Genomic DNA, 24,574 nt, shown 5'->3' on the forward strand with positions numbered 1-24,574 from the left:
GAGAGAAAGAAGGACATTCTTGAAAGGAGTGCAGTGAGCAGGGGCCCAGAGGTAGCACATTAAGAGGAAATGATTCCTCCTCCCAATTGGCAAAGCACAGTCCCTGGAGGACGGCTGTAGGAGTGAAGCACAGAGGAGGGACCAGACCCTAAGGCCTCGAGTGGAGAACGGGGAGGAAGGGGTAACATGATCAAAGCAACATGCTGGGACCTTTCCTTTAGTGAAGGGAGAGTCAGGAGGCCAGGAGCTCATCACAGTGGAAGGGTGCACAGGTGTGGAGTTAGAGGGGAGAAATTGGGGTGGGTGGGATGATTAGCAGAACACTGGTTATTAACAGACAAATAGAAATGAGGAAAAGACACTTGCATAGTTTTATTTTAGACTTGTCAAGTTTGAGTTACCAACAGGACACCCAGCTAGAAATAATTACAGGTAGTTGGAAATTATTACATAAAATCCTACAATTAGATGCAAAATGCATTCAGCAGTATGGGGCAGGAGGAAACTGGCTTGATAGCTGTTTTGGGGCCCCCGTGAGTAGGATATGTACGGCTATCCAAAGAGCTAATGTAACGTCAGACTGCGTTAATTGAAGAAGAGCGTAAGGATGGTAGGAGGTAGCCAGTCAGCACACCACTGGAGAGTTTTTTGTTCTTTTTTTTTTTTTTTAAGATTTTATTTATTTATCTGACAGCGAGAGACACAGCGAGAGAGGGAACACAAGCAGGGGGAGTGGGAGAGGGAGAAGCAGGCTTCCTGCAGAGCAAGGAGCCCGATGCGGGGCTCGATCCCAGGACCCTGGGATCATGACCTGAGCCGAAGGCAGATGCTTAACAACTGAGCCACCCAGGCGCCCCTTTTTTGTTCTTTTTAAGAAAGCATTTGACATGCTGGGATTTGTGTGAAGGAAAACGGGCTCCCACCAGTACCTCTACCTGCCTCCCTGCATCTGTGCCATATGCCTTCCCTCCTGTTCTTAGGGATGGTTTGTTTGTGTTGTTATCTACTAGAAACTAGGTCCCACCCCTTCTCACCTGCACGAGACCAGCACCCCAGCAGTCCGTCCCCCCCGTCCCGTCCCCCCCCGCTCCTGTGTCAGTTTTCCCTCTGCTAGATCATCCCCGTCAGCATACAGACATGCTGGTATTTCTCTGAATTCATCCCATTACCCTGCTTCCCACTGCAGCATGCCTCAAAACAGTTTTTGATACTTGCTATCTCCACATCCTCTCAAACCCATTTCTGTCCTCTGCTTCTCCCGTTGCACAGTGCCAGTGACCTTGGCCCCAGGCCCCATCCTCCTCTTACTTGACCTGTCTGCAGCCTTTGACCGACCTGGCTGATTACTCCCTCCTTAAAATCTCCTCTTCCATTGGCTTCCATGGAACCCCCTGGTTTTCCTTCTCCTCATTGGCCCGTTCCTTCTCCATCTTTGCTGCTGGGGACTCCTCATCTCCCTGACCTCTAAATGTCAACAGACCCCAAGGCTCCGTTCCTCATACCTCTTCTCTTAGTACGCTCACTCCCTGGTGATCTCATCCACTCTATCAAATGCATTCTGTTCACTAAGGACTCTCAAACTTCTATGCTGTTCTCCTCTTCCTTGCTAATCCTCTTGGCCCAGGTCCTTCGCATTTGTTGTTCCAGTCAACTAGAATGCTCTTCCTCAGCCATTTGTAGAGCTTCTCTCTTCCTTCAGAGTTTTACTCAAATGTCATCACCTCTTTTTTTTCCATTGCTATATTATCAACACTAGAGCAGCGTCTGGTACATAGTAAGTGCCCAGGAGGTATTTGTTGAGGGGACCCGGGGTGTCGCAGTCGGTTAAGCTCTGACTCTTGGTTTTGGCTCAGGTCATGATCTCACAAGTGATCTCAGCGTTGTGAGATTGAGCCTCTCGTCAGGCTTCACACGGATTCTGCTTCGGACTCTCTCTCCTCCTCCCTTTGCCCCTCCACCTGCTCGCTTACCCCTCACTCACTCTCTCTCAAATAAATAAATCTTTTTTTAAAAAAAGGTATTTGGAGCGCCTGGGTGGCTCAGTCATTGGGCATCTGCCTTCGGCTCAGGTCATGATCCCAGGGTCCTGGGATCGAGCCCCGCATCGGGCTCCCTGCTCCGCAGAAGGCCTGCTTCTCCCTCTCCCACTCCCCCTGCTTGTGTTCCCTCTCTTGCTGTGTGTCTGTCAAATAAATAAATAAAATCTTAAAAAAAGAAAAAAAGAAAAAAAAAAGTGCCTGCATGTGGTCGATGGCTGTTAACTATTTACTGAGTGAATGATTGGACAATCAGGCTACGTTTCCTCTCATCTAATTCCAAACTGTGTTGTGCTCTCGTGCGCTGCCCACGTGAGCACTGAGGAGACATCGCCGCAGAGCAGACATGTAGCAGAACCTTGAAGTATTCAGACCCTTCAGCCCAGCAGTTTTGCTAATAGAAATTATCCTAAAGAAATAAGGAGTGATGTTTCAATACGGGCGTGCAAAAAGTGGTTCATTATGGGCGCCTGGGTGGCTCAGTCGGTTGAGCGTCTGCCTTTGGCTCGGGTCATGATCTCGGGGCTTGGGATCAAGTCCCACGTCGGGCTGCTTGCTCAGCGGGGGGTCTGCCTCTCCCTCTGCCTGCAGCTCCCCTTGCTTGTGCTCTCTCTCTCTCTGTGTCAAATGAATAAATAAAATCTTAAAAAAAAGGATATGCTATGATAAGCCATTTGTTTTCTCCAGTCTCGATCCACTTGTGACCGGTGGCCCACATTTAAGAAGGGGCTAGCTTAAAGCCAGAGAGCCGTCGGTAGCCATGGCTTACTGTGAAGGATCACATAAGAGCAGGACCTGCCCTGCTGACTCTTTGGCACAGAACTCAAAATAAGAAGCTGCCAAGCCTGGGGAGTCATTGCTCTTAACTCGTATAATGTAGACAGTCACTGAGAAGGAAGGCGCACACCTCTCCTGCCCTCCTCCCCTCTCTTGCTCTTAGATGGACGATGACGATGACGACGATGATGTAGGAGACCATGATGAGGACCACCCTGGGATGGAGGTCGTGCTGCACGAGGACAAGAAGTACTACCCCACAGCTGAGGAGGTGTATGGCCCTGAGGTGGAGACCATCGTTCAGGAAGAAGACACCCAGCCTCTCACCGGTAAGTCCGGAGGCACCGGGTTGGGAGAGGTGAGATGGAGTCTGGAAAACTTCAGGTCATAGCTGTCAGCAGTGTTGAAAGTTCAGTGAATGATTCGCTTCTCTCTACTATTTTCAGGTACTGCTTCTGGATTGAGATTCCTTTTACCCTGTTTTAATATTCAGTACAACTCGTAGCTTGTTACAAAGCAAATGGGAGTTACTTCTTTATTTACTGAATATCTGTTTAGGTGCTTAAAGACTATTTTTGTTTGTTTTGTTTTGGGGTTTTGGGTTTTTGTTTTGTTTATTATTTGTTTTTAAAGATTTTATTTATTTCTTTGTCAGAGAGCACAAGCAGGAGGAATGGCTGAGCAGGGAGCCTGATGCGGGACTTGATCCCCGGACCCTGGGATCATGACCTGAACTGAAGGCAGACACTTAATTAATTAACTGAGCCACCCAGGCACCCCTGTTTTGTTTTTTATGTAGGCTCCATGCCCGGCATGGAACCCAACAACGGGCTTGAGCTTACGACCCCGAGATTAAGACCTGAGCTGAGATCAAGAGTTGGACACTTAACCGACTGAGCCACCCAGGTGCCCCAACTTAAAGACTATTTTTAAGTTCTCCCTCTGGTGTGATCTCTTTTTCCATCGAAATCATCCTAACTCCTAGGGACGCCTGGGTGGCTCAGTCGTTAAGCATCTGCCTTCGGCTCAGGTCATGATCCCAGGGTCCTGGGATCGAGCCCCACATAGGGCTCCTTGCTCAGCGGGGAGTCTGCTTCTCCCTCTCCCACTCCCCCCCTCTTGTGCTCTCTCTCTCTCACTCTCTCTCTGAAATAAAATAAAATAAAATATTTAAAAAAAAAAAAAAAAAGAAATCATCCTAACTCCTTTAACCAGTCCTCACAGTGCCAGTTTTCTACTTCTTATATCCTTTTCATTGATCTTCTGAGAAGTGGTTAGATTTTATAAATGCAAGGAGAGGTTTTGAACTGACATTGACCTCAGCCTATATCCAGTCCCTCTCCCTTCCTCCCACAAAATGAAGTGCAAACTTCTCAGTCCACAGTTCCAGATCCTTCACTGTCTAGTGCCAAACAGCATTTCCAGAACTTGTTTCAACATATGAGTAGTCCTTGAGAATAACATAAATTGATGTCACATATACATTATGAAAACTCAGTCTAGGGGCGCCTGCGTGGCTTAGTCGGTTGAGCATCCGACTTTTGGTTTTGGCTCAGGTCATGGCCTCAGGGTCGTGAGATCAAGCCCTGCATCAGGCTCCATACTCAGCGGGGAGTCTGCTTGAGAGTCTGTTTCTCCTTCCTCAGCCCTTCCCCCTGCACGCTCTCTCTCCCTCTCAAATAAATAAATAAATATTTAAAAAAATAAAATGAAAGCTTAGTCTAATGGAATGGGGCTCTGTATTTTTATGTTTTATGCCAACCTGCACATCACTACTTTTTTTCCCCCCCTGCTAGAACCTATTATTAAGCCAGTGAAAACCAAGAAATTCACTCTGATGGAGCAGACATTACCTGTCACGGTGTATGAAATGGAGTAAGTTATAAGGTCTCTCTGCCTCTCTGCACAAATAGTGTGGGTTCATTTTTCTGTGGATGTAGGATGTGGTTTGTGGTTGAAGTAGCTAGTGAATTGAAAAAGCAAAAATCCTCTCCTACAATTTGTCAGAATTTTCCTTGAGCATACGGTTGCTGGAAAAATTAAGCCAATCTTAAATTTTCTTTTGGATCTCATTTAGATCTCGGCCTTTTCTCTTCCAATCCTTTAGTTGGGTATTAGAAGCCGGCCTTTGAGGCAGAACTGGGTATTGTAATCATCAGTGTTGGGGCCACCAGAGCCTATTTTGACTTGGTAAGATTGCTTAGTGTTTGGGGAATATAACAACTCTTTATTTTGGAGAGGAGGGTACAAGTAGGTGGATACATGTGTAGAGTAGTTTAGACTCTTCATACTGCAGGCTTTCTGAAAATATTTTCATTGATGAAATGCACTTGTAAGGTCCTCCTATATTGAAGTGCTTGGGACTCATTATTAGATAATGAAACTCTTTTTTTTTTTTTAAAATATTGACATTTAGTATGTCCGAAAGAGTGGGATCTCTTCTGAATGGTCAGCTCACCTGCCAACATTCAGCCATTTTTTAAACAACTTTTCAGTTGTCTTTAGAACTTTCTTCAGCTTCCCTTGTGTTCTCAATGGTGATTTTTTTTTTTAAATCTCAAATCTTTGAAAGCGTCCTAGATGTTTCAAAGAGCCAAAGTCCTCTGAAGGCTACTTGCCATGAGTTAATGTGGGTGATAAGCAAGAAAGACAGTGCTGGTTTTGATCAAGTTGGAACTCCTCAGCATCATTAATGAGATGGAGTTTTCTGAAAAGTTTTGTTAACTAGCTCTGAGGGCAATTTCAAAAGAGAAGCTGGGGTGCCTGGGTGGCTCAGTTGGTTAAGCGTTCCACTCTTGATTTTGGCTCAGGTCATGATCTCAGAGTTGCAGGATTGAGCCCTACGTCAGACTCTGCACTCAGCACGGAGTCTGCTTATCCCTCTCTCTCTGCTCCTCCCTCCCTCACCCCCTCTTCTCTCTATCTCTAAAATTTTTTAAATCTTAAAAAGAGAAGCTCTCAAAGCAATTTTAAGTCCCCTTTGCATTAATAGAATAAATGCATAAATGGAATAAATGTAACCTGAGGATTTTGAAAGGAACAGTGCTTGTGTATGTGTGTGCATGCATGCTGGTATTTGGTTTTGCTTTTCTTGTTTGCTTTTGAAATCTCTTTTCGTGGGTTGTGTTACTTCATGGAAAAGTGTCTTCCATTTCCAGAGCCAGACCAGTGTAGATACAGAAATTCATGTCTGCCTCTGAGCATTCTCCAGTTGGTCTGAAAGTTGTTCCTGACAAAATACATGAAACCCCTTTGCACCACTTCCCATTTGGAAGCTTTTGCCAAAGTCCCTTTTCTCTTTTCCTTTCTCCTTTCAGTTTCTTGGCAGATCTGATGGATAACTCGGAACTCATCAGAAATGTGACCCTCTGTGGCCATCTCCACCATGGCAAGGTGAGAGAATTTTCAGCTACTGGGAACAGGATTTCTCTTCGTTCCTGCTCATTTTTTCAGCCCTCAGAGTCACAGGTTGGGGTTTGAGGCCATAATGCTGGATCTCCTGACTCTGGGGGGCCTCCGTGCCTAGTGGGAAACCTGCTGTGAAATTCTAGCTTTTCCTGAGCAGCAGATGGAGCCTGTTTCTAAGCCACTTGCAGCCTTGTGTCTACATCTGGACAGAAGAGGGGAAATTGAGCCTTACTCTGATTTTATAAGTTTTCATTTCCTGGGGGAATGCTTGTCCAAGAAAGATTTCATCTTTCATTTGAAAATAATCCTATGGCTTCACTGTTAATCCCTTGATGTCCCATAATCCTCCTTGCTCTCCTCTTCCTCTCCTTATCCCTAAATTATGTGGTATATTGGGCACTCAGAGAAGGGTAGAGTAGATTTTCCTTTGTGCTTAACGTATCTTAACCTTCTCTTCCCTTTCAGACATGTTTTGTAGATTGTTTAATAGAGCAGACTCACCCGGAAATCAGGAAGCGCTATGACCAAGATGTAAGTAGAAAATCTGTGGAAGGAACAAAAAGAAAAAAGAAAATCTGTAGAAGGTTTAGGATGAACCATTCATAATATACAGAGGTGTCTCTCTCCTTCCCCTTCCTTCCACCTTCCCACTCTCATAAATAATGACGCCTACAAAGTGCTGCTTTATAATTGTAATCTCTATTCATAGCTTTAAAGAAAGTAATTTTAACTTTCTTAGGAGCATAGAGAATATTAACCTGCAGTATTTTGGGATGATCTATTCTGCACTTGGGATCTTTCCTCTGTTCTGATATGTCCTGACTTTTATAGCCTATTCTTTCCTGTCATGGTATTTATAGCCTACTCTATAAATATAATACAATTGGACCTTGTTGTTTCCATGATAAATTTAAATGCCAGTGAATGAGGCCAAATGTGGCTGCAAGTCTCAGTGCAATAAATGCTCCATGTCTGCTAGATTGAGTGTTTTGACATGCGGGGGGTTCCATAAAGGCTGGATGTGTCTCCCTTTACCACTTCAGAATTCAGTGCATTTGATAAAATTTAGCTCTCCAGCCATACCTGGTCCTCATTGATCACCCTAACCGCCCCCAAAAACACCCATCCAGGAACATTTTCCATCTAAGAGGGCACTGGTTTTATTGTCTGGAATTTCTGTAGGATACCCTTCTGTCTTCCGTGTATCCTCCTGAGGCAGAAAGCCTTGAGTTGGGAGCTGGTGGAGGAAGGCGATTAATGGTTTGTGTGGGAGAGGAGTCTGGAGTCAGGTGGTAACAGCGCTTCTTTTTTTTTGTTTTTAAAGCTGTGCTATACTGACATTCTCTTCACAGAGCAAGAGGTAAGTGTGCCTGGGGAAATCTGACTGTTGTCCACATTGGACCCAGCGGGTCCGGCTCTTCAGGGAATGTGGGGGAGCCTTTATGTTAATACTTTGCTCTGTACTGCACCCCCCCCCTCTTTCCCATCTCATACCTCTTTATCTCGTAGCTTCTGCCGGTCATCCCCTGATCTAGTACTTGAAAGAGAGCGGGGCAGGCAAGCGGTAGAGTAGGTGGAGGGAACTTCCTACCCTTGACTGGATTTAATTTGGCCTAGGAGGGCAAATGCTAAGAGGTGATGTCTACATTAATGCTCTCAGTTATATAGAAACAACAGAATTTTTTAAATGACATCATCCTTAAATCTGTACGATGATTCCATCCACATGATGATCTCTTTCTAGGAGTAGTTTCTCTTTGAGAATGGCTTCCTCTGTCTTTGTGCTTCTCTTCTATGTAAAGCAGTGAGCATACATCGCTGTCTTTCCCATTCCAGCTGGTGGGTGTTTCTTCCCTGGATCTTTCCCCTACTCTCTGACCCCCTCTTTTCTCTCTCCTTTATTTCTGTCTCTTTTTCTTAGCCATATGGAGAGCTCAAGTTCGTAAGTGTGATTTACTAAAGGAACTTTGAGCAGTTCAGGCTTATGATAAGCAATCAACATATGTTAGCTATTGCTGTTTTTTAATATGTTTGGCTAGATTTTTTTTATACTTCTTGTTATAACTTTTTTTTTAAAGTAGGCTCCACCCCCAGCATGGAGCCCAACTCTGCGCTTGAACTCTCAACCCTGAGTCAAGAGTTGGATACTTAGGGCGCCTGGATGGCTCAGTTGGCTGAGCAACTGCCTTTGGCTCAGGTCATGGTCCCGGAGTCCTGGGATCAAGTCCCACGTCGGGCTGCCCCTGCTCTGCGGGGAGCCTCCTTCTCCCTCTGCCTGCCACTCCCCCTACTTGTGCTCTCTCTGTCAAATAAATAAATAAAATCTTAAAAAAAAAATCCATTAAAAAAGAAAAGTTGGATACTTAACCAACTGAGCCACCCAGGCACCCCTAGCTTTTTTTTTTACATAGATTTTTTTTTTCTTTTTAAAGTAATCTTCACAACCAATGTGGGGCTCGTACTCACATCCCCAAGGTAAAGAGTCGCATGCTCTACTGACTGAGCCAGCCAGGAGCCCCTCTTGTTATAGCTTTTATATGTGTGTGTGTAATTTTTTTTTTTTTCTGGTTCCCAAGGTTTAATCAAGAACTCATATAAAATATTTCAGATAAATGCATTTTAATCTTTCTCTTCATCCTGGTTAATCTGGAAACAACACAATTCATAACTGTCTTTGCAGTTGGCAGCTGCTCGCAGTCACATAGATTATTCTTCTTCACATATTTTTTGGGGAGATATTTTAAATGCCTTTTGGAAAAAGACACTTCGGAAGTTACAGTAATCTTGCTCTTGCACCTTTCAATGGTTACAACCCCTCCACCAAGATTCCTAACTTTGCCATTCACTTTGATTCTCTCTTGAAGAAACTGTTCAAAAATGGTGGCATCCATGATCCCATCTTCCACTGAGTGGGGGCAGTCAAGGTAAAGTCCAGAACTTGCTTTTTTTTTTTTTGGTCCCCTCTTTGCCACAAGCTTTTTCATGGGCACCACGGGGCAGCAGGGGCAGAAAGGGCATCATGGTTTTTTAAACCCTAAAATGCCCCAGGGTGTTTCTTTTTACTTACATGATGCTTCAGTTATTGTTTTTGTTAGCAGTGTATGAAGGTAAGATTGTAGGATGCTGGATTCTCTGTTAGGTTTAATCCTGCTTTACTTGCTTGTTCAGTTTTATTTTTACTTTTTTTTTGTATTTGAACCAAACCCCCGCAAAAATGATGTTTAACACCAAGATATTTCATCTTCAAGGGTCATTCTGGTTAGAGGCTTAGATAAACACACTCAAGGAGAGACATCAGTGTAACTTACTAGCAGCCGGCAAGCCCCAAGAGCAGAAGGAAGCCCTCTTGCATAGGAAGAAGTCTTGATTGCTCTCTCTGTCTTTGTGACTTTCAGAGAGGTGTTGGCATCAAAAGCACTCCTGTGACAGTGGTCTTGCCAGATACCAAAGGAAAATCTTACCTCTTCAATATCATGGACACTCCAGGTAGGACATTCCATTTTCTATCAGAACCTTACCCTCTTTGGGGCGCCTGGGTGGCTCAGTCATTAAGCGTCTGCCTTCGACTCAGGTCATGATTCCAGGGTCCTGGGATCGAGCCCCGCATCAGGCTCCCCGCTTGGCGGGAAGCCTGCTTCTCCCTCTCCCACTCCCCCTGCTTGTGTTCCCTCTCTCGTTGTGTCTCTCTCTGTCAAATAAATAAATAAAATCTTAAAAAAAAAAAAAAGAACCTTACCCTCTTTGTTTTTTGTGTTCTCGTTCTTCCAGAACAGAATAGAGCACTTCATCTTTGTGTTCACATTCCCTTCACTTCCCCTTTCATTGAGATCATTTCTGTTTTCCACGGTCTCCTTTGCTCCTGACTAGTTAATTCGCAGGCACTGTGAGCCAGGCTTTCTGTTTCGCCCCTCTCTTTGCTCTGCCCTAAAATATTTAAATATTGGGGAATCTCATTCATTGACTCATTTCAGCCTGTGTCAGGCCCCATGCTAGGCGCTTGGTAACAAGGGTGAGTCAGACAAGGCCCTGGCCTCAGGCGCTCTCAGTCCTTTGGAGGAGGCCAGGGGGTCAACACACCCAACAGGTCATCGTAGGAGCAGTGTACCTTGCCCTGTGGCTGACTCTGTCTTCATCTTACGGAAAGGACCAACTCAGGGCAGAGTTTTAAATAGAAACATGGGAGTTTTGACAAATTGACCTTCTCAGCCTCAGGTGCCCAGCGCCCTGATACCTCTGAGCCCCTTCCACCACCAGCAGCACCTTGCCAGGAATTGTCTCCTGTGCCCCAGGCCTTTCTTGCCCTTTCTCCTGCCTCTGAATTATCCTCTGCCCCCACAGAACTCTGCTTACTGCTGTTGAGGCCGAGCTGGTATATGAATGTCGAGATGTTACACCCTCCTAGGGCATACAGAACACTTCATTCTTTTTGTGTTTGGGGACCTGCTGTATGAAAGTTTAATCCAAGCATGTAACTCTAACTGGTGGAATTTTATACACGGCGGGGAGCTGTGGGAAGAAGGGAAAGGGCATATTTGGGGGTTCACATGCTTTGCAGTGTTCCCTCAGACCACCTGCAAGTTAATTGTGCCTCATCCTGGCACCTGGCACCACGCAGGTAGTGACTTACTTGGTATTTGTCTTACAGGACATGTGAATTTTTCTGATGAGGTCACGGCTGGCTTGCGCATCTCAGATGGAGTTGTCCTTTTTATCGATGCCGCTGAAGGCGTGAGTCTGCCTTTACTCTCTTAGGACCCCTCCTCCCTGTTAGGTTTGCCCCACATGATTAAATGTCTGTGGGATTAAGGCTCACATTTGCTTTGAAATTAAGGCAGCATATGAAGTTCAAAATTAGTTCTCAAGGGGCGCCTGGGTAGCTCCGTCATTAAGCGTCTGCCTTTGGCTCAGGTCATAATCCCAGGGTCCTGGGATCGAGCCCCGCATCGGGCTCCCTGCTCCGTGGGAGGCCTGCTTCTCCCTCTCCCACTCCCCCTGCTTGTGTTCCCTCTTGCTGTGTCTCTCTCTGTCAAATAAATAAATAAAATCTATTTAAAAAAAAAAAAAAAGACAAAATTAGTTCTCAGTATGAGTCCCTCACTCCCTGTTCAGTGAGGCTCAAGATGATAGGACCCAAAATAAAATGACTAATGTAATTAAAAAGAGAAGGAGGAGAGTATATTCATGTAAATGGATTTTAAATGTTAATGCGTTTTTCTAAACTAGAGCGATTAGAGTTAAAAGACCCAAGGTGTCTTACGTATTTCTAAACTGAAAGATTAGGTAAATTTGGCTAACTTTATTCATGTGGTCATTGATGAGATAACCAGCAGAGGGAGCCAGAGTTGCTCCCTCCCCTCTCCCCCATTTGACTTCATTTTGGAATAATTTCAAATTTATTGGAAAGTTGCAAAAACAGTACAGGAGTACACTGTCATTTGCTTTGTAATTCTTTTTCTGTACATGTACCCACGCATATGTGAGTGTGTGCATATTTTCCCCTTGAATTGTTTGAAAGTGAAATATTTCAACATGTTACCTCAGAACAAGGGCATTTACTTACATGACCAGAATACAGTTCCCAGAATCAGGGAATTTAACACTGATACAATATGCTGTGTAGATCTTTTTCTCTAGACCTTATTGCATGTCACTAACTATCCCAGTAGTGTCCTTTATAGAATTTTTTTTTTCCTGGGGCACCTGGGTGGCTCATTCGGTTAAGTGTCTGCCCTCAGCTTAGGTCATGATCCCAGGGTCCTAGGATCGAGCCCCGCATCGGGCTCTCTGTTCCACGGGGAGCCTGCCTCTCCCTCTCCCTCTGCCACTCCCCCTGCTTGGGCTTATACTCTCTCTCTCTGTCAAATTAATAGATAAAATCTTAAAAAAAAAAAAAAATTTTTTTTTTCCTGATTAAGGATGCTGCCTAGCATTCAGTCCTCATGTCTACCTTAGTCTCTTAATTAGAACTGTTCAAGAGCTTTTCTTGGTCCTTTATGATGGCATTTTTGAAGAGTATAAGCTATATTTGTTTTGTAGAATGTCTCCATTTGGGTTTGTTGAATGTTTGCTCATGGTTATGTTCAGGTTCTTTTTGGCAGGAATGCTACATGAACGTAGTTGTGTTCTTCTTAGTCCATCACATCAGGAGGCCCTGGGTGTCACCTTATCGCATTACTGGTGATACTAACTTTGGTTGCTTGGTCAAGGTGGGTTTGCCAGGTTTCCCCAGTGTAAAGGTACTATTTTCCCTTAGTAATAAATAATTTGTGGAGATATACCTTGAGTCTATATATACATTATACTCCTTTGCAAACTTTGCATGCTGGTTTTATCATCTATTACTTTTTTTTAAGATTTATTTATTCATTTGAGAGAGAAAGAGTGGGTGCAAGTTGGGGGAAGGGTAGAGGGAGCGAATCTCAAACAGACTCCCCACTGAGTGCAGAGGCCGATGCTAGGCCCAGTCCCATGACTCATGAGTTCACAACCTGAGCCGAAACCAAGAGTCGGATGCTTAACTGATGGAGCCACCCAGGCGCCCCACATTTTTTTAATCTCTACACCCAACGTGGGGCTCAAAATCATGACCCCAGGACCAAGGATCGCACACTCCACCAACTGAGCCAGTCTGGCACCCCAAGTTTTATCCTCCATTGAGCATTCCTAGTTTGTTTCCGTAGTAGTTGCAAATGGTGATTTTATAACTTTTATAATTCCTTTTATATTTTTTGGTTGGAATTCTGTTGTGAGGACTTCCTCTTCTCCCCCATTGCTTAACTTATTGTCACATGTGTGGATACATGGATTTTTTTTTCATTCAGTGAGTTATAATCCATCACTATCCTTACATATCTTGATCCTCTAGCTATCCCAGATTCGGTTAGATAGAGCTCCTTCAGGTTGGCTTCTTTGTCCTTTTGACATGTTCCATCTTTTTTTAAGTACTTTCTTACTCTTCGGCACCCGATGTTTTAGACTCATTTTGTGCTTTCTCTGCCCCAATCCTGGAATCAGCCATTTCTTCAAGGAGTTCTGGATCCTTGTAATGGGGACTGGTATTTAGAAACAAAGGTCAGGGTGTGTTCACTGCTTTGGGGTCCATTACTTCTAGACCCTTGCACTGAACACAGACAGTGCATCCCCGCACACATCCATCACTATTTCTACACATGTATATGAAACGTGATTAACAATAAAAAAAGAAGAAATCATGTGTCCATCCTAATACCCACACTTCCATCCAGCACCACAGGTGCTTCCTGAGCCTGCCTCCGCCCCTTCTCCAGCACTGGGAGACCTGGCTCCCAGCATCATCCGTGTGTTTATCCGTGTCTCAGTCCTGCCAGATGCCCTCTTCAAGGTCCTGAATCGGCCTATAGCCAAGATACCCTCTGCTTCCACCCAACAATCTATTTCCCCAGGTCCTCTTTTCCTCATACTTCGTATTTTCAAATAGTACCCTCTTTGGCTCTGCTCTGGACTTTTCTGCCCTTTGCTCTTCTCACACCTTCTGGGCCTTGTGTGTCAGGTGATGCTGAACACCGAGCGACTGATCAAGCACGCAGTGCAGGAGAGGCTGGCGGTCACCGTGTGCATCAACAAGATTGACCGGCTGATCCTGGAGCTCAAACTGCCTCCCACCGATGCTTATTACAAGCTGCGGCACATCGTAGATGAGGTCAATGGGCTCATAAGGTATAGGATGCCGGGCGTGGATTTCCTGTCCTTAGGAACTCTGTGTTTTATAAATCTTAACCTTGAACACCTTTGGGAGGCAACTCAGATTTCTTGGGGTGCATAATGAGCTTTTTGGACCAGGCGAGGGGCACGTTCCAGGGCCCTACAGGGTTTTACTCCACAGCCTTGGCCCCATTGACCCCGGGCCTTAACCAGCTGTGCAGCTTAAGACACATCTTCACTTCTGCGTTGTGCTTAATACCTGGGCCTCTAGAATTGGTCTGACTTTCACCCCATACCAAGTGTGTGAACCTGGGCAAGTAACTTACACTCCTAGAACCTCAGCTTCCACCTCTTTGAAAGGGGAATAATAATGTTTGCCTAATGGGATGTTAAAAGAAATTAGATAGATATTTGAGGCAACACACTTAGCATGCTGCTTGGCATATAGAACCTGCTCAGTGAATAGTGTTAGTTGCTGTTACTTTCTAATGCAGACTCAGTAAATGAAGGAACTGTTGGCTGTTGTTTCTGTGGACGTAGTTGCTTTTCAGCAAGATGTATCGTGGGCTTATATTAATAAGTATGAGTGATGGCTGGGAGACCTTAGAATACGGTATCAAGGTGACTTGGAAGAATAGGTTAAATATATCCTAATCACAGTCTTATCTGCAGGCTGACAGATGGACTGGATGACTTCTTGAGACCCCTCAAAGGGCCCAGGACAAGGCTGTCCTTTTGAGAGAACACCTCTCCAGTTAAGGATAGTATCCCCATGGCCAGAGACAGATTTACCTTCAGGAGCCTCCTCGATGTGTAGCCCTAATTCTCAACAGCCCAGAAGGGCTAAAAATGACTGGAAACTAACATAACATCAGGAGCCCCCAAAATGAAATGTCAGACTTCTTTATGTATCCCCTTTAAAGTGGGGGGTGCGGCGAAATCCTGATCACCAAAATAGGAAGTCAGATCTCAGCCTCTAAACAAGTAACAGCAACATAAACATTTTCTTTAGGAATATGGGACAAATGAACTACAAGTTTTAAAAAAGTTGAAAGCAGTTACCTCAGGGGAGCATAACTTGAGAGAGGGTAGAATAGGTAGGGGACTGCTCTTTATAAGCCAATACTTTCACTTCTAAATTAAGAAATTCTGGGGGCACCTGGGTGACTCAGTCATTAAGCGTCTGCTTTCGGCTCAGGTAATGATCCCAGGGTCCTGGGACCGAGCCCTGCATCGGGCTCCCTGCTCAGCGGTAAGCCTGCTTCTCCCTCTCTCACTCCCTCTGCTTGTGTTCCCTCTCTCTCTATGTCTCTCTCTGTTAAGCGTCTGCCTTTGGCTCAGGTTGTGATCCTGAGGTCCGGGGATCGAGCCCTCCATCGGGTTCCCTGCTTGGAGAGGCTGCTTCTCTCCCTCCCTCTGCCTGCCGCTCCCCCTGCTTGTGCGCGCGCGCGCGCTCTCTCTCTCTCTCTCTCTCCCCCTCCCTCTCTGTCAAATAGATAAATAAAATCTTAAAGGGGAGAAAAATTCTGTAAAACAATCTGTCCGTAAGGTTAGGGTTGTGGATTGGATTCCTATGTACGACTGGTTTTCTTCTAAACATTAGTGAACTTGGGATGCTGTGGCTTCTGCATGCATGGCTTTTAAGACAAAATTTTAACATGAATTTGTATAACAAAGCTAAACAAAACAATAAAGGAGAACAGGGCAATGAGAGTGGGGAGCAAAGTTACCCTTATCTTTTGTTATTTATCCATTTCTAGTGTTTACGTCTGCTTGTATTTGTGAAATTGAGATTTCTCTAAAATGCACTCCTCTTTCACATTAGATTCATTTCTTGTGTTCCAAGATCTTTGTCTCTGACCTCCAAATTTCCCCTTGTCTGTTTGGTGTGGTTAACTTCTCCAGGATCTTCTCCAGGATCGTGCATGAAGTTCCCAGCTCTGGGAAATCAGCTCGTTATTGGGAGTTAGGGGACAACTCCACCGTGTCACTTTCTTGGGCCAGGCCTCTGGCAAAGCTGAGTGTGTGATGCAAGCACGTGCTGAGGGCGAGGGCTGGAGAGAGGCTGGGACCCTGAGTCCCTGCCCTTCCCCCCAGGCGTTGTGTCGGTGTTGCTGCTCGGCCTGGCTCTGCGCTCACGACTCTGTTTCATCTCTGTTGCAGCATGTATTCCACGGATGAGAACCTGATCCTTTCCCCGCTCCTGGGCAACGTCTGCTTCTCCAGCTCCCAGTACAGCATCTGCTTCACGCTGGGCTCCTTTGCCAAGATCTATGCTGACACCTTTGGTAAGCTCTGGCTGGCAGTCTGCCTCCCAGCTTCCCCAGAGTCATATGTGCCTTTCCTGCTGAAGAGTTTAGAAGTGGCTTCATGCCAGAGTCCCTGTTGGGAGCATTTTATCAACTGTTATTGTCAGAACCATTATTGTCACTCTCTTTGGCCCCTAACCCTTTCTTTTGGCTAAGTGGTTTCTAAAGAATAGAAAAATAAAGGTACCTGTGGAAGAAGTGGGTGAAGGGGGAGCTCATTTTAGGAATAAGAATCTCTCCCAGTGTGAGACAGATACCGTCGGAAAGGAATGATCCACGCCCACCACACAGCTCTTTCAGACCTCTTCCTCAGAGGTGGGATCTCTCACTAGTGGTGCTTCTAGCTGTCTTTCCGACCGTATCTAGGCACATCGACATTTTATAGGCCTACTCGAGAGCTCACGTTGGATTTGCAGTCTGCTGGGATGCCCGGCTGAGTGATTTTACAGGTCCCTGGAGCCTTGACACCAGAGCCCTGGGACCCGCTTCCCAACTCAAGAGACTCTGGTGCTCTCCGCCTTTGTGCTTCCCAGTTCCCTCAGATTCCGATGATAACAACCATGTCCTGAGTGTCAAACTCTGTACCCCCTTGGGGGGTCATGATCACCCGTTTTGAGAGCTGAGGAGAGGCTCTGTGAGAGGTCTCGCAGCTGACAGGTGCTGCAGCTCCAGTGTTTCTGTTCTCCCCACTCAGTTGTCCTTCGCTTGCTCTTGTGAAAGAAATGGGCAAATACAACTTTTTTTTTTTTTAAATATGTACATATTTACTGCATCCTCATTGTAGAGAACTGGAAAATACAGTAAAATCTAGTCAGGAACGCAGATTCACCCGTAACCTCATTACCATAACCACTGCAGATATTTGTTAGAGTCCTTTCTTTGTTTGGTTTTCTACATAAATGAGATCACATTTTATAGAGAAAGATATAACAGATATAAAATATATAATAACACAAAATAAATTTTCACTCAGTATTGGATTATAAGCATTTGCCTATTTTATTAAAGTTCATTCCTAAAAATTATTTTCTGTAATTGCCTAGTGCTCCATGTATAGATAGATGTATTATAACTTAGCCACTTTATCATTAGACATATATTTTAGTTGTCTGTAGCTGGCTCTTTTAAAGATTTTATTTATTCATTTGAGACACAGAGAGAGAGAGAGAGAGCATGAGCAGGGGGAGAGGCAGAGGGAGAGGGAGGAGCAGGCTCCCCGCTGAGCCAGCAGCCCAGTGTGGGGCTCCATCCCAAGACCCTGGGATCATGACCTGAGCCGAAGGCAGACGCTTAACCATCTGAGCCACCCAGGCGCCCCTGTAGCTGGCTCTTTTAAAGGGGAAATAAGGGCACCTGGGTGGCTCAGTCGTTAAGCGTCTGCCTTCGGCTCAGGTCATGATCCCGGGGTCCTGGGATCAAGTCCCGCATCGGGCTCCCTGCTCAGCAGAAGCCTGCTTCTCGCTCTCCCCCTGCTTGTGTTCCCTCTCTCACTGCCTCTCTCTCTCAAATAAATAAATAAAAATCTTTAAAAAAAATAAAAAGGGAGAAATAGATGGACAATAGATGAAACTCATCTGAGCAGGGTTTTAGTTTATAGGTTTCTGAATGTTCTTTATAACAGCATGTGAAGCAAAGCCCAAGACCGTTTCTGTAACTACAATGTATTAATGATTCAGTTTCTGATTGAAGGTAGCCCTAAGCCTCAGGAGAGTATTACCCATGCTTGGAACCCACTGTTCATTTAGAGGAGCCAGCTGAGGGCTCTGACATCATCATCATGAAAAGCCATATACGGACTTGTATAAAGTCAGCTCTGGAAGGAACATCAGAGATATTGAGTCCTTCCCCTTAATTTCATATATGGGAAACTATGCCCAGGGTTCCAGAACCTCCTGATGGGCTTGGGACTGGAATCTACTTGGGGTTTTTTCTATCACACCGTACTGCCACAGTTGATGCCCTGTCATCTTAACTAGGAATCTGGCAGGGCGTGGGAAACAATCTGTGACTTGTAGAAACACTGTCTGGGGGTAGACAGAAATCCACAGAGTGATGAACAACAATGTATAGCATCAACTTGGGCAGGAGGAGATAGGGTTTGGTGGACAGGTGGGGAGTGGGGAACTGGGCATTCCAGACTCGCAGCATTGGGCAAGGAGGCACAGAGGCAGGTGGTTTGGACCCATGGCCTGCTTAATAATGGTGGACCGTCTCACCAAGAAGAAGAGTTGAAGTAAAACTGGGCAGGCAGGGGTGGGACCACATCGAGGAGGGTTTGGAATGCCAGATTAAGGAATTTTGACTTTATTCTGTAGGCAGTTGGGAGCTATTAAAGATTGGGGTGGGCTGTAAGCCACGTGGTCTCTGTCACAACTATTTAACTTCCCTGATAGAGCACAAAAGCAGCCACAGACGATATGTAGATGAATGAGTGTGACCATGTTCCTATAAGACTTTATTTATGAGCAGTGAAATACGAGCTGCACGTGTCACAAAATACTCTTCTTTTGGTTTAGCCAACCATTTAAACGTGCGGACAGGGGCACCTGGGTGGCTCAGTTGGTTAAACGTCTGCCTTCAGCCCAGGTCATGATCCCAGGGTCCTGGGATCGAGTCCCACATCGGGCTCCCTGCTCAGCGGGGAACCTTCTTCTCCCTCTCCCTCTGCCCCTTCCCCCTGCTTGTGCTCTTTCGCTCTCTCTCAAATAAAGTATTTTAAAAAATAAAATAAAAAATAAATAAACCTGCGGGCAGAACCTGTGCTTTGCTAGAAGGACATGCATAGGCTATGGGCTGAACTTAACCCTCAGGGGCAGTACCTGCATAAGGCTACCCCGCAGCAGCCTGAGGCACTGACCCTACTTTGCCAAACATCCAGAGAATGCTCTGAGGTGGGACAGGGACGATTTCTTGCATAAATCAACTACCTCAACTAATTCTCCTTTTCCAGGAGCTAGACTTCCTGCATGGTGGCTAACCTAAAACTTCCTGACTGTGTGCTTCGGCAACGTACCCTCCACCCGGTTTCCCGTATTCACACACCTACCCCAAAAGTCCTTGAGTAAGAACTGTGCTCCCGGGCAGAACAAAAACCTGTGTCCCAGGATGGCTTCCTTCCACAGGCAATCTCAAGCAAACAAAATATGAAATTCATGTCCCAAGGCCACTTTCCCAGCCCCTGTAGTATCCTGGGGTCTATAGGTGTTTCCCAGGATCCAAGTTCTCTCTCACAACCTGCTTAAGAAAGATACACATATGGGGCGCCTGGGTGGCTCAGATGGTTGAGCATCTGCCTTTGGCTCAGGTCATGATTCCAGGGTCCTGGGATCGAGCCCCACATCGGGCTGCTGGCTCAGCAGGGAGCCTGTTTTTCCTCTCCCTCAGCCTCTCTCCCTGCTCGTGCTCTCTCTCTCTCTGTGTCTCAAGTGGATAAATAAAATCTTTAAAAAGAAAAAGAAAGAATCACATATAAAATAAATGAAAAAATGTCACAAAGTTATGTTTAAAAAATTGATAAATGAAAATAAAAATGGGGGTGGGCTGACATGTGCAAAGCTGATGGAAGGTAGGCCGGAGAGAGGAGAGAGTGCAGGAAGGAACACCCATTTAGACGTTTTTACCAGTATTCAGATACAGGATTGCAAATACTGGATTCTTGTTATCTGTGAGATCGAAAAGGAGGAGATGGGTTGGAGAGATGTTCACCCCTTCTTTCCGTGAGCGTTTATTGCACTTCTGTAGCACACTAGGCCTGGTTCTTGTGCGTACCGTGAGTATGCCATACCATACATTAAGTGCAGTATTAGAGGTGCGTGATAGACACAGGGATTCAGAGGAGAGAGCTTCACTAATGTGGGAAAGAAGGGAAGAATTTGGTAATTAAAGTGGGGACGAAAAAGATTGTGAGCTTGGATAAAGTGCCAAGGGTAGCCTCACTGAAAGAGAGAACAGTCTGAAGGGGAACATAGCTGTAGGGAAAAGGTGATGAATTCCCTGTTTGCCATCTTGAGTGAGAGAGAACAGTCTGACATCTGGATAGAAATACTCATGAGCTAGTTGGTGACGTCAGTGATCCAATTGACTGTCACAGGAGCTCTTGACTGAGAAGATCTTGAATTTTAAAAGCCCCCATTGCTTGGCTCAGTCTGACCAGGATTAAGGGTTACAGTCAAACTAAAAAGATTAACTGGTAAAAGATGAGACAAAGGTTGGCTTTGGTGTTTTCTCTCCAGAGGACTAGATGTCTGCCTTCCAGAGGCTTAGGGCTAGTCGGAGCTTTAGCATGGCACTGCAGCTGGGAGATTGCCACACTGGCAGCAGAGAGCTTCTGTAGATCAAGAAAGAATGAAGGAGCCATCAAGCTTCACTTCTAGAAGGAACTGGGTTGCAGAGCATAACATATGGGCAGTTGAGCCTGTTTTTTGTTTTTTGTTTTTTTTTAAAGATTTTATTTATTTGACAGAGAGAGACACAGTGAGAGAGGGAACACAAGAAGGGAGAGTGAGAGAGGGAGAAGCAGGCTTCCCGCTGAGCAGGGAGCCCGATGCGGGGCTCGATCCCAGGACTCCAGGATCATGACCTGAGCCGAAGGCAGACGCTTAACGACTGAGCCACCCAGGTGTCCCCAGTTGAGCCTGTTTTATCAAAGGAAAGAGTATAAACCATACCCTTGTCCATAGCTCAGTTTTTTTGTTTGCTAGACATGGAGCTAGACATAGAGCCACCTCTAGGTGCTTGTTTTGGCTCCAGCATAGTCTTGTCAATTTTGGGCCAGTCCTATTCTTGTCCGTGCCTCAATATCCTTGTCTGCCTGCCTGGGTAGAAGGAAATGTCCGGACCTTGGAAAGGAAGGTGCTAGAATTCCTCAGCTGTAAACCACCTATGCACCTGGATCAGACTTTCAAACAGTGCTTAGAGTATAATCGTATGTCTTCTCTTACAGGTGACATTAACTACCAGGAATTTGCTAAAAGACTCTGGGGTGACATTTATTTCAACCCCAAAACGTAAGTGGAATGGAGAAATTACTCTTTAGAGGGGGGATCCATTTTCCCAGGAAGTGAAGACAGAGAAAGAGTTCCTAAGATTAAAACCTACTTTTTTATTAGCCATGACAGTCATCTTTCCTCCTCTAAGTGGATTGGCTTCATGAGCTCTTAACAGGATGAGGCTGTTTCTCTTGACGTCTTCACAGCTCAGCTTAGGCGTGCATGCAAGTCATAACCATGTACCCTCTCAGGAATCTCTCTTTGGAAATATGATCACATACACGTTCCTTCCCCTTGACCCTGCTCAGATTCAGAACTTAGGAGATTCACCCTTGGGGTCAGTGACATGCCTTCTCCCTGCTGGCTCACCCATAACTCTTTTTTTTTCCTCTTTAGACGAAAGTTCACCAAAAAGGCCCCAACCAGCAGCTCCCAGAGGAGCTTTGTGGAGTTTATCTTGGAGCCCCTTTATAAGATCCTTGCTCAGGTGAGTGTGTCAGGCTGCCTGATTCAGGTCTGCCCTTGTAAGCATGAGGTGGAAAAGCTAGTGAACTCACACTTCCCCTTGTCCCTAAACCTGCTCAGTTTCATATTACTTAAGTATGAGAATAATTGATCACCAGTCTTCTAGATCTAGGACACTACAGTTGTCTAAATGCTGTTGAATTCAGAGTGAAGGGAGAAGATACAGAAGAAGGAAAAGGCCCTGGAGAAATTTGTGTAAAGATTTTGTCTATTCAAAAGAATATGACTCTTGAGGGGTGCCTGGGTGGCTCAGTCGTTGAGCGTCTGCCTTCGGCTCAGGTCATGATCCCGGGGTCCTGGGATCGAGCCCCGCATCGGGCTTCCTGTTTGTGGGAAGCCTGCTTCTCCCTCTCCCACTCCCCCTGCTTGTGTTCCCTCTCTCGCTTTGTCTCTCTCTGTCAAATAAATAAAATCTTAAAAAAGAAAAAAATGACACTTGAGAACTAATAATTTTAGTTGTGGGGATTTGATTTACAGATCAAATTGAGAAAGTACTCCAGGTTTAACATATATATAACATATATGTTAAAACATTATTTACAACACCAGGGGGAAAAAACTGGAAATAAGTTAAATGTTTACCAATAAGAATCTGATTAAATGAATTATGGTACTTCTCAAATGAAGTATTTTGCATCCATTAACAGAATGGCTATATGAGCTTGCTTTTAATGACTTTTCTGGGTGTGTATGTACGTGATGTTTGTCAAATTGAAAAGGATGCATCATGGGGCACCTGGCTGGCTCAGTTGGTAGAGCATGCAACTCTTGATCTCTGGGTCATGAGTTCAAGCCCCATGTTGGGCATAGAGCTTACTTGAAAAAAGAAAAAAGGATGCATCAGACAGTGGTAAGGATGTAGTTAAACATGTGGGATGCTTCAAAGAAAAGAGCATAGCGTTGCGTTACATGAATCTGTGCTACCTAAAAGGCAGAGGTAAAAGGGTAACATTGTATGGGAATTTTCATAGATCTTTTTTCCAAGACAGTTATAAAATATTCAAGTGTTTAATAAGCCCTGGACACAGTGAACACACACATACACAGAATGTGTGTGGCCATTCCAACTGACAAAAAAATAAAACATAGCAACAAGACAAAATAGCATGATTAAAATTTATTAGTGCTGAAAAATACTTAGTATCTTGTGTCAGACTGGAATGGATTAATAAAAGAAATTTATAGAATCTGTCTCGGTAGAGACCTTGAGTCTGCTAAGGATGATTTAGCTTGGCCTTGCCCTACCAGTGGATGGACTGCTAGGTGACCTTTTTTGGTTCCTTCCCGTGCAGTGATCCTCTAAATCTGAGAAGTCTCTAAAATAGGGAAGGGTAGGGCGCCTGGGTGGCTCAGTTGGTTAAGCGACTGCCTTCGGCTCAGGTCATGATCCTGGAGTCCCGGGATCGAGTCCCGCATCAGGCTCCCTGCTCAGCGGGGAGTCTGCTTCTCCCTCTGACCCTCCCCCCTCTCATGCTCTCTCTCCCTCATTCTCTTTCTCAAATAAATAAATAAATAAAATCTTTAAAAAAAAAATTAAAATAAAATAGGGAAGGGTAGGGTAAGGATTTCCTGAGTGGGATGAGATGCTTCTTATCAGACATCAGGGGGCAGCACTGAAGGTCCATTTGAGAGGTCCAGGTTTATTGGCTGGTGTGGGCATTCAACCAAGCCCTTTTCACCCGGGGTTGGTTTGAAGAGTAGGTACCAAAGATTTCCGGGAAATCAAATAGTTGTCCTTGCCAAGAGCTCTTCCTATAGAAGAGAACTTAGTGCAGCGACCCTTCAAATTGCCCTCTGCCCTTGCCCTCTATGGCAGGCACCACACCGGGGCTGTCACTACAGCCAACGTGGTGTCTGGTACCCACACAGGTTGTGGGTGACGTGGACACCAGCCTCCCCAGGACTCTGGACGAGCTTGGCATTCACCTGACCAAGGAAGAGCTGAAGCTGAACATCCGCCCCCTGCTCAGGCTGGTCTGCAAAAAATTCTTTGGCGAGTTCACAGGTAACAAAAGAGCTCACGGCCCCTTTCCCATCCCCATCATCATGTTCTGCCACACGTATGGTGTGGAGCTTTTCCTCATCCCACAGCGGTGTTCAGAGATGTGAGGCTCTTTTAAAGAAACTGCAAGTCAGGATGTCCAGCACCTGGATTTTCTTCCTAGCTGTCTTCTTCAGTGGACGGTACCAAGAAGTCTCTCTTGGAAAACAGAAGCAATTAAATTTCCCTACCAGGAGGAGGGTGCATTTAAATAAAGGAGATGGGGGAGCAGATTCTGAGGTTCTAGTATTTTTGCCAGGGGGCGGTCAGGAAGATTAGACTCATGAGTTGTGGGAAGTAGTGGGGAAAACACCAAGCCCGGATTTCTCTTTCCTCCGAGCTCCTGTCTCCTCTATTTGAGTGGCAGGGAAGGCAGGTGATACAGTAGAACAAGACCCGGACCAGTTGAGAAAAGACCTGAGTCTTGCTCCTGTTGTGGCCCTGACCCTTCCATGTGGTGAGACCCTGGGGCAGCCACCCAATTCTTCTGTGACTCAATTTCTCATCTGTAAAATAAGTGAGGCGGGAAAGGTAATGTCTAAGGGCCCCCTCAGCAGTCTGGTGGCAATTAGGTGTCTGAATCCTCCAAGTACATAATTTTAGTAGTTCATTATGGGCTGGCCATCAGTCTGACCTAGGAGATACCAACTGAAAACAGATCTGCCTTCCCCAAGGTGCTAATGGAGGTCCTCTCTTGCATGGCTCATTAGCCATTAGAAAAGCAGGATCGTGTATAGAACGGAAACGTGTGCAATGTTTCCCAAAGGAAAAGAGTCAATTTAGGGATTGTTCTAAGTAGATCTAAAGAGA

General features: G+C 45.4%; 1 protein-coding gene and 1 pseudogene across 1 annotated transcript in view; one reads left to right on the forward strand and one right to left on the reverse strand.

Moving 5' to 3' along the window:
* The window catches only part of EFTUD2 (elongation factor Tu GTP binding domain containing 2), a 41,695-nt gene that overhangs the window by 7,339 nt on the left and 9,782 nt on the right, over positions 1–24,574 (forward strand). Inside the window, exons 3-14 of the mRNA XM_081804856.1 lie at positions 2,977–3,142; positions 4,610–4,688; positions 6,131–6,206; positions 6,687–6,752; positions 7,546–7,581; positions 9,617–9,707; positions 10,867–10,949; positions 13,750–13,916; positions 16,065–16,189; positions 21,153–21,216; positions 21,595–21,685; positions 23,593–23,728. Of these exons, the coding sequence (XP_081660982.1) occupies positions 2,977–3,142; positions 4,610–4,688; positions 6,131–6,206; positions 6,687–6,752; positions 7,546–7,581; positions 9,617–9,707; positions 10,867–10,949; positions 13,750–13,916; positions 16,065–16,189; positions 21,153–21,216; positions 21,595–21,685; positions 23,593–23,728 (1,180 nt within the window). The remainder of the gene's footprint in view (positions 1–2,976; positions 3,143–4,609; positions 4,689–6,130; positions 6,207–6,686; positions 6,753–7,545; positions 7,582–9,616; positions 9,708–10,866; positions 10,950–13,749; positions 13,917–16,064; positions 16,190–21,152; positions 21,217–21,594; positions 21,686–23,592; positions 23,729–24,574) is intronic.
* Positions 8,841–9,232, reverse strand: LOC102731667 (large ribosomal subunit protein eL22 pseudogene; annotated as a pseudogene).

This window comes from Leptonychotes weddellii, chromosome 15, assembly GCF_054177405.1.
Source record: "Leptonychotes weddellii isolate Sample4059 chromosome 15, ASM5417740v2, whole genome shotgun sequence".
Classification (NCBI taxonomy): Eukaryota; Metazoa; Chordata; class Mammalia; order Carnivora; family Phocidae; genus Leptonychotes; species Leptonychotes weddellii.